General features: G+C 36.8%; 1 protein-coding gene across 1 annotated transcript in view; it reads left to right on the top strand.

Annotated features, from left to right (window-relative positions):
• The first annotated feature begins 924 nt into the window (after positions 1 to 924).
• Positions 925 to 10,580, top strand: part of KLRB1 (killer cell lectin like receptor B1) — a 12,691-nt gene continuing 3,035 nt past the window's right edge. Inside the window, exons 1-5 of the mRNA XM_017894308.1 lie at positions 925 to 1,086; positions 7,409 to 7,507; positions 8,220 to 8,294; positions 9,406 to 9,560; positions 9,900 to 10,015. Of these exons, the coding sequence (XP_017749797.1) occupies positions 1,002 to 1,086; positions 7,409 to 7,507; positions 8,220 to 8,294; positions 9,406 to 9,560; positions 9,900 to 10,015 (530 nt within the window). The 5' untranslated portion in view covers positions 925 to 1,001. The remainder of the gene's footprint in view (positions 1,087 to 7,408; positions 7,508 to 8,219; positions 8,295 to 9,405; positions 9,561 to 9,899; positions 10,016 to 10,580) is intronic.

Consider the following 10,580-nt stretch of genomic DNA (forward strand, 5'->3'; position numbering starts at 1 on the left):
GGGTGGGGAACACCACACAGTGGAGTCTGTCATGGGGTGTGAGGAGTGGGGAGGGATAGCATTAAGAGACATACCTAATGTAAATGATGAGTAAACGGGTGCAGCACAGCAACATGGCACATGTATACATATGTAACAAAACTGTATGTTGTGCACAACGTACAGGTTATACTTTATTATATATACTATAAAGTATATATAGTATATATACTTTATTATACTTAAAGTATAATAAAAAAAGAAAAAGGAAAAAAAGTACACACATTCTATAATCACCTTGAAAGGAAAAGAAAATCTTTGAAAGAGAAAAAAAATTCCATATGCTCCACTTCCTACAATTCTGATGGCTTCCAAATACTTTTAGTTATGTGAAATGCTATCATATCCAGCAGTGCCTCTAGAACTAAGCTAACAGTAGGCTGTTGATCTTTAGCACATTGCTTTTTCTGTTGTGTTATTCATTGGGCTTTCTCACATTTATGTTCCCATTTTTCACATTTCACAACTTTCTTTGGAGCACAGATATTTCAGGAAGATTTTAGAGTCTTTGAATAGCATTATGGACTTTTTTACGTTAATTTTTACTTTTACAAAATTGTGCTAAATATTATTTCTGTTAATTACTGAGTTTTGTGGGGGCCCCTTAAATTGGAACCCCAGGCTATGCCTTATCTGCTTCACTCTGGTACTGGCCCTGAGAGAGGAACAGAAAAAGAATGGTTAGAAAAACAAGAACAAACGAGCCTCCCAGAATTTTGCCAAACAACAGGCCAGTTAATTAAGGAAAGTAGATATTACATAGCTAGGTATAATGAACATGTGGTGAGTGGATTGTCTCAGCAATTTATGGAGAAAACCACCAACAAGAAGTGTAGGTGGGTGGGGACAAAAGAGAGACAACAAAGTACTTCAGGCAGAACGCTTCCTTTTGCTGATTTTACCTCACAGAATTGAGAGTTTTTTCTTATACGCAAGTTTAATGCCACCTTCCTCTGTCTGCAATGGACCAACACATGATATATGCTGAGTTAACCTTACCCAAGGACTCAGGCCCAGAAAATTCTTCACCTTCATCTCTTCCTCGGGGTAAGGCGCTTTAATATTCCTTTCGGCATTTGTATATCTTCCAGAATTAGATCTTCCTGTTACATTTATGGCTTTAAATCATTGCTTTAAAGATGAGCAGTAGTTTTATATTAACGTTTAATGGGTGTTGGATGGCTTGCCTGTAGGTAATCACAACTTTGGACAAAAATTTTCAGCCTCATACATTTCTTTTTTTCAATCCAGTTAGCATGAAAAGCAGACATCACCTGTCTTACTGAGCCTTGGTTAAAAGACTGAAGAAACAACACTTTAGGCTACACTGGGCACACTGCCTATGGGTTACCCCTGCTCCACAAGGAAAGAAAGAAAAAGGAAGGAAGGAAGGAAGGAAGGAAGGAAGGAAGAAAGAAAGAAAGAGAGAGAGAGAGAGAGAGAAAGAAGGAAAGAAAGAAAGAAAGAGGAGAGAAAAAGGAAGAGAGAGAGAAAGAGACAGAAAGAGGAGGAGGAAGGAAGGAAGGAAGTAAAGGAAGAAGGAAGGAAGGAAAAATATTTTGCATGTATGAACTAAGGAATATTTAAGACACACATTGCAAACTTGCTGTAATAACAACGTACGTTATTCCAAATTCCTCTACAAAATATCAATACTATGATTAGGTCCCAGTGCATTTTCATCCATAATATTCCTTTCAGAATACAACATGTAGGCCAGTTGCAGTGGCTCATGCCTGTAATCCCAGCACTTTGGTAGGCTGAGGTGGGTGGTTTGCTTGAGTCCAGGAGTTCAAGACCAGCCTGGGTAATGTGGCAAAACTTCATCTCTACAAACAATACAAAAAAATAGCCAAGTGTGGTGGCACACGCCTGTGGTCCTAGCTACTCGGGAGGCTGAGGTGAAAGGATTGATTGAGCCCAAGAGATCAAGGCTTCAGTGAGCTGTAATTGTGCCACCGTACTCCAGCCTGGGTGACACAGCGAGATTCTATCTCAAAATATATATATATATATTTTATACATATATCTTACATATATTATATATTATATATAAATATATATATAAAATATAGGCTTAATTAGTAACATACTTCACTCTCTCAAGAGAACAGAAAACTTCCTGGAAAACAAAAATTCAAGATCAAAGATTTGAATATCATTACTATCTGATAGTTTCTAGTTTGAAAAGTATCACAGCTTAGAAAGAGACAAGCCACAAAATACTCAAGCATATCAGTAATGAACCTTCTTACCATTTGTTGAAACTGGCACTTTCCTGTGTCTCTGAAGAGTTAAGATTCTGAGTGAAAGAAGTGGGGAACACCAATGTGAGGTAATACGTGATGGACTGCATGGCCTGTGGATGGATGGGAAGAAACTAGAAACTGAGGCAGAAAATCAGTATGAAATTATTATGACACATAATTATTTTCTGATATCTAACTGGATTTACTATCATCGATAATATTACAATTGTTTACCATTCTGATACTCATTCCATATCATGCCGAGCATTTGACTTGTGCTGTTTCAAGACTGTTTAAGTTTTAAACTATTGAATTCTCAAAGTTTTAAGTCAAGAAGAAAATCTTAGAGCTGTCAGTTAAGTTTCACTACAATTTTCATATAAGAGTAGAGAAAATTAGAGGATTCTAATAACTATAGGGAGGATTTGGTTGAGCAAGAGGTTTTTTTAAAGAGTAAGTCTTTCTTTTCCTCTGTTCATATCCAGCAAAAGCTAGAAAATGGGCATTGTCAGAAAATGAATATAGAGATAGTGAGACTCTTCCCAAATGTTGCTATGATCCCAAAGGATGTGGAAATTTTTTTCTACTTGGATTGTAATAATTATCCTATAAAATGTCATTCTGAGAGTAAACTTGAAAGAAAAAACAAGAGTAGAATAAAGCCAGAGCGAAGTATGTGACTATAGAACACTGGTCTGATATTAAATAATTGTAAAACCACTATTGGACTCTGGCTAAACTGTTGAGGCTGTGGTCACTCTGTAGCATGGTGATTGTACCTAAGGAAGTCAACAAAACCAGAAAGAGAGATGTGAGTGATAACCTATCTTGCTTATGGTCAAATGGCCAAGGGTTTGGTCTGTTAGAAAAGTGGATAAGGTGTTTGCAAATATGCCTCTAGAGTTTATTCATTTATTCAAAAATAAACTCCTACTCTGTGCCAGGCATGCTGTGAATACAGCAGTGAACAAAATAGAGAAAATTATTTTCCTTCATAGAGTTTATAGTAAAATGGAAGCACACTTGTGGAAGACAGTATGGCTATTCCTCAAGGATCTAGAGCTAGAAATATCGTTTGATCCAGTGATCCCATTACTAGGTATATACCCAAAGGATTATAAATCATGCTACTATAAAGACACATGCACAAGTATCTTTACTGTGGCAGCATTCGCAATAGCAAAGACTTGGAACCAACCCAAATGTCCATCATTGAGAGACTGGATCAAGAAAATGTGGCACATATACACCATGTAATACTATGTAGCCATAAAAAAGGACGAGTTCATGTCCTTTGCAGGGACATGGATGAAGCTGGAAACCATCATTCTGAGCAAACTATCACAAGGACAGAAAACCTAACACCGCATGTTCTCACTCATAGGTGGGAACTGAACAATGAGAACACTTGGACACAGGAAGGGGAACATCACACACTGGGGCCTGTCGTGAAGTGGNCAGCATTCGCAATAGCAAAGACTTGGAACCAACCCAGATGTCCATCATTGAGAGACTGGATCAAGAAAATGTGGCACATATACACCATGTAATACTATGTAGCCATAAAAAAGGACGAGTTCATGTCCTTTGCAGGGACATGGATGAAGCTGGAAACCATCATTCTGAGCAAACTATCACAAGGACAGAAAACCTAACACCGCATGTTCTCACTCATAGGTGGGAACTGAACAATGAGAACACCTGGACACAGGAAGGGGAACATCACACACTGGGGCCTGTCGTGAAGTGGGGGAAGGGGGAAGGGATAACATTAGGAGAAATAACTAATGTAAATGATGAGTTAACAGGTGCAACAAACCAACATGGCACATGTATACATATATAACAAATCTGCACGTTGTACACGTGTACCCTAGAACTTAAAGTATAATAAAAAATAAAAATTAAAAAAAAACAATGAAGGCACACAATCAATCAAATAAACAAATAACCAAGTCAGTATAAAAGATGAGATGGTGTTAGTGTTATTAAGAAAAATTTGAAAATAGGATTTAGCTTTCGGGGAGGGTGGCATATCAAACAGAATAATCAAGGAAGGCCTCCCTGAGAAGATGACATTGAGTCAAAACCTGACAGAAATGAGGGACAAAGACATAAGACCCTGAGAAAGGAGCCTTCTATGAAGGTGACCAACAAGTGCAAAAACCTCAAAATGAAAACATGCCTGTGATATTGTAGGAGGTGTCTGCATGCAGAGTGTGCGTGTGGAGGCTAGACGGGGTGAGGGCAAAATGTAAAACCACTACTAGACTCTGGCTAAACTGGTGAGGCTGTGGTCACTCTGTAGCATGGTGATTGTATCTAAGGCAGTCAACGAAACCAGAGAGAGAGACGTGAGTGATAACATCCAATAGAAGTGAGGGCCAGCTTAAACAGGGACATACGAGCCATTCTACAGACTCAGATTTGCCTGATGAAAAGCCATTGGAAGGTTTAGAACAATGAAATGAGATGATTTCACATACTTTTTAAACTCAAATGGAGAACAGCCATAGGTAGGTATTTCCAGATAACTAACGTCTGCCTGACCTCTGTAGTGATTTGTTGTAACTCCATTAATTCTAATGTCATGTGGTGCCACAGAAACACAGTACAGGAGTACATTCCTCCCAGACACAGTACACTCCACTCAACTCCTTATATTTTAGCATGAACTAATAACAGTTTTTAAAAGTCACCAAGTTGCCTTTTACCTATAGCTAAGAAAAAAACCTTTTAGGAAAAAGAACTGCTGTTCATTGAACAGTTACCATGTGCCAGACACTGTGCCCAGCATTTAGAAGAATTGTTTCATATAATCCTCTCCAAAATATTATGACATAGATATTATTCCACATTTCACAGATGAGGAAATGTGTGGGTTATGAAGGTTGAACGTATTTTCCAAAATAGCATGTTCACGCTCAGATTTGCTAGATTGGAAAGACTGTTCTTAATCAATGTTAGACTTTAGTAATGAAAAATTACTAAATTAATGTTAGTAACAGAATTGGGCCGGGCATGGTGGCTCACGTCTGTAATCCCAGCACTTTCGAGACCAGCCTGACCAACATGGAGAAACCTCGTCTTTAATAAAAAAAATAAAAATAAAAAAATACAAAATTAGCCGGGCCTGGTGGTGCATGCTTGTAATCCTAACTACTCGAGAGATTGAGGCAGGAGAATCGCTTGAACCCGGGAGGCGGAGGTTATGGTGAGCCGAGATCGCACCATTGCACACCAGTCTGGGCAACAAGAGTGAAACTCCGTCTCAAAAATAAATAAATAAATAAATAAATAGAATTAAGTAATTTAGCAATTAAAATAGTGACTTTACAGAGCTTTCTCCACTTGACAAACAAACTTAGAGTTTCAAGGAAGAGAAGGGTGGGGGAGAGAAGAGACAGAAAGATGAAACAATGTATGTCCATAAAACTGGAAGGAAAGCCATCCCAGTGCTGTCTTGGGCTCATTGACTGCATGTAGCCATTCCTGTATCACATAGCTCTCATTAGAAGTTCTAGGCCAATATAACCCAGCTTGGTTTCCTCACATTCAGAGGTATCCCTGGGGCCTTGGAGTCTCCTCTAGATATCTACTCCTCCCTGGCCCCCTCCACTGATACAGCATGTCCTAAATAGTTCCAGATGATAATCCATATGTTACAACCCTGACTCCAATGTATTACGTTTCCTCCCACAATCTCTGATCACCTCTAACGCTACTAAATTCTGTCTCCTCAGGGCTGTTTTAGAGAGAGCTAATTCACTTATATCACTGTGAGCATGTTAATGTGAGAGATTATCAGGTCTGCAAATGGACTGCATGACTTAATCCTCAAGGATAATGGACCATGAAAAGTAGAAATGGCTTCATGGCTATTCTGAAACATATAATGAGAATAAAGGATAATATTATAGTATATCTGATGCTAAATTTTTTAACATGTAACTCATAGCAAGGAATCACTTACATGGAGTAATATTAGAAAAAATAAAAAAGAATGGATAATACAAATAAATCCATAGCTTCAGATAAATTAGAAAACCTTTACTTATAAAAGCTTCTGGCTCTAATAATAGAATTTATAAAGTAATTTATAATTATAATAGATCTAATATGTTAAAAACCAAATGAGAGCAGAGGGAGTCTTACAATTAAATCAGAGATATGGCAGCTATTTAGGTACAACTTCTAGCAGTGTAACTGAGGCATATACTACCAGAATAATTCCTTATCAGAGTTGATTTAATTTTGGAAGCTATGTCCCCATGTTTCTCCAGAATATTTTTATAAGTAAGTCTCTCTTTATTATTTTTTCTATTAATTCATGTTTTCAAAGATATAGAGCAAAATATATTGAAAAAGTTGTGATGAATTTATAACATTTCATCAATATAATCATAACTTCTGAAGAACATGGGAGACTCATTATATAGTAATTGAAATGATCACAGAGAAAAGCAGAGACATCTGACACTCGGTTTAGACAATGCAATGTTGTAGACATAAGCGCATGTTATGTTATACTAGTGATAATATTGAAAATGATATACAGTCACAAAACCTTCTCCTTCTCCTTTGATGGCCATACATTTGATCTAACTTGGAGATGTTGGTTCTAGGCAACAGCAAAGCACAGGATTCCATGTCCAAAAACAGAATTTCTGTATATCACCAGGACCTAACATGGTGGTTGGCACAAAATAGAGCCTCAAAAAATATCTTGACTAAATGAAGGTCTTCCTTCTTGGACGAAATGCTTTGACTTACTACCTACATTAAGACATGCACTTCATTTTTGTATAGCACTTGGTAATTTCCAAAACATCTTTCTACCTATCTCATTTGATTCTTATACCAATCCTTTGTATACACACATGCATAAGTGTTTGTATTTTATCCATGAGCAAACTCTGTTCGATCTGAGAACCCATCTTGCAGGACTCTTCTTTTAGAATGATGGATACAGGTTGTTCCCTGCCCCCATCCCCTAAGCTGAATCTAATTGTCCCTATGCTACCCCAAGTACATTTTTGTGCCAGATGTACTCCACTGAGTTAACTGAGGTTTTTTGGGTTTTTTTGTTTGTTTTTGTTTTTTTCTTCTTAACTTCTCAGATGTCTGTCAGGGTTCACCTTGGCATCAATTTGCCCTGAAACTTAGCTGTGCTGGGATTATTCTCCTTGTCTTGGTTGTTACTGGGCTGAGTCTTTCAGGTAAGTGAGGCAACATGATTTGTTGCATAATAGTTACTCTACTTCCATCATGTGTCTTAGAGCATCTCAACATAATTTGGCCACCCCAATCTTAGTGAAAGATCAATGAATAAAAAGTCATGAAGCAAAGCTTCTAACAGTCAGTCCATATCCACTTTGGATACCAGCCTTTCATATTTGTCTTCCCAATTGCCCTGAGAGTCATCACGGGGTATTATATATGTGGCCCAAGAACTTTTGAAAAAGATCACAATTGTGCCACAAAGATGATAACAAAGAAAAGAAACATTTCCAGTTATTTATGGCTTATTATGTACCTACTAAAATTCCAGATTGCAGCAGACAATCTCTCCCTTGGAACAGGCACAATTAGACTCATTTTGAAGATGACAAAGTTCGGGTGAGACTGTAGGCAATTTAAGAGTTAAGTAATGCCGTTAGATTGACTTATCTAGTAGACACAGGCAACCTAATGCCTGTGTGAGTCCACCTGTTTTGTTTTTTCTTACTTTTTTCTGTATGCTTCCTGTAGGTGAGACCCTTTTTTTTTGTTTTTTGTTTTTTTTTTTACCACATTGCTAATACTTTTATCTTCTGTCCATATTCAAGCTTGTTGAGATTATTTAGTTTCCTGAAGTAACAAATGTAATATATCCACTCCACCACACATTTCAGCATTTAATACTCTTAATTGTTTTTCGTTATGTACTAGTGATATCCTTACTACAGAAATCATCAATAGGAAAATGCAGTGTGGACATCCAACAGAACAGGACTAAAACAACAGGTAATTGTGTGGCTTGAATTTCCTAAGAATAACAATTAATATTTGGTAGATTTCATGTGTTACTTTTGGTACAATTCATAACAATCCATATGTTAAGATATTCTTATCATTCTGCTTTTCTGAATTAGAAAACTGAGGCACAAAAGGATTCAACAACTTGCTGAGGGTCACATAAGCATCAAGTGAGGAGGCTGGGAATTATACGTACGTGGTCTGACTTCTGAACCTAAGGTTTTAACCAGCAAAGCATGCTGCCTCATGAGAAGCCTCTGCTAGGATACTCCATTGTTGATAGGAAAATATGTGAAACATTTGATTATCTTAGTGAGCTGTCAAGTTTGGCCTGAAGATAATTGATAGAACTTAAACATAGAACGAATTCTTTACTATTTATTATATTTCCTCACCATGCAGCCACATTAGTCTTGTTCCAGCGTGTGTTAATAAAAAAAGGTGACTGTTGTTGAGTGACTGTAGTGGAGTATGATCTGTGTTCACATTCTCACAGAATGGAAGTTTTAAGAAAACCTGAAAGTCCCTCTGGAAAATTCTATCCAATAGATCACATTAAGTAGGTAAATACCTCGTTCAGCAATTAGAAATTTTCTTATACTTTTTTCTCCATGGTATTTCTCATTAATTTAGTGAAAATAATTATTTGCTATGCATTTTGTGCATCATTTAAAATCAGCACTTTTTACATGAGTTTTATATTGTTGCCTGTGTAGTGGAATAGGCACTGGTGATGAATTTAAGGAAACTGAGAAATAGAAATATTTCATCTGACTGGCTGAATTTAAACAAGTTATTCTGTCTCTCGCTGTCTTAAAATGAAAGATGTGGCAGTTTAAATTATTCTGATGGTATTTTCCTACTTTAATATTTTATGACTCCATTTATGCTCAAGATAACTGGTCACTAATTCCCAATTCTTGGTACCAGAATGAACAGTAGGTCTTGAAAACCTCAACTTTATAACAAATTCATTTTTCTCACAGTGATAATAAAAACTTTGAACATTTATAATGATATGTGTGTGTGATTGGTTGTGGTGTGTCAGGGATAGGTTAGAAATATAACATTTATTTCTTATTTCTGCTTTTCACTTTAGAAAGACCGGATCTCTTAAACTGCCCAATATATTGGCAGCAAGTCCAAGAGAAATGCTTGCTATTTTCTCGCACTGTCAACCGTTGGAATAACAGTCTAGCTGATTGTTCCACCAAAGAATCCAGTTTGCTGCTTATTCAAGATAAGGATGAATTGGTAAATCATTAAATAAAATACCTTAATAAAACTTAACACTTTCTTTAAACCATACCAATACGTCTGTGCATTAGCCCAGGGGTTTTATGTAATGGAAGTGATGACTTTGACTTCACAATTTGAATGACTAAGTGGATATGTAAAAAAATAATTAAATATAAGGTGATGAATACAATAATAGAAATAAAAACATAGAGAGAAATATCACAAAGAAGGAATAATTAATGCTGACAAGGAGTTAGGAAAGACTTCAGAGATGAGGTGATGCTTGAACTAGGTTTTAGGGGATCGAACCAAGAATAGATAAGCAGATTTAATATTCTTCTGTTCCATTTATAGACACGCACACAGAACCTGATACATGACAAAGCAATTGCATTTTGGATTGGATTAAATTTTTCATTATCAGAGAAGAACTGGAAGTGGATAAATGGCTCTTTTTTAAATTCTAATGAGTGAGTATTAGATGAGCTAATTTTAATATTCAATTTATATCAGGTTTACACTGCAAAATGGTAACACTGAAGATTGAGTTTTGTAGTTTTAATTTGATTTAAAAACTCTCCAGAGGTTCAGAATACGCTAAGAAGATGGATGATTTCAAAGTTGGTTGGAAAGTTCTCTATATGAAAATATAACAGCTCTTTATAAGAAAATATATATTTATCTGCAATGGAGTTTTAGGGGACAGGAAATAGACTAACTTATTTGGAAGGGGCACATTAAATTAAAAATAGTGATTATCTGGAGACCACTGGCACACAAAATGTCTTACATTGTATATTTCAAACTGTGGGAAAATATACATTAGTAGGTAATGAGACCAATTTAGTGGGTCACAGCTGGCATTAAAAGAAGAGAAAAGGGGCCGGGCGCGGTGGCTCAAGCCTGTAATCCCAGCACTTTGGGAGGCCGAGACAGGCAGATCACGAGGTCAGGAGATCGAGACCATCCTGGCTAACACGGTGAAACCCCGTCTCTACTAAAAAAATACAAAAAACTAGCCGGGCGAGGTGGCAG

This window comes from Rhinopithecus bieti, unplaced genomic scaffold (genome assembly GCF_001698545.2).
Source record: "Rhinopithecus bieti isolate Rb0 unplaced genomic scaffold, ASM169854v2 scaffold_23748, whole genome shotgun sequence".
NCBI classification, from domain to species: Eukaryota; Metazoa; Chordata; class Mammalia; order Primates; family Cercopithecidae; genus Rhinopithecus; species Rhinopithecus bieti.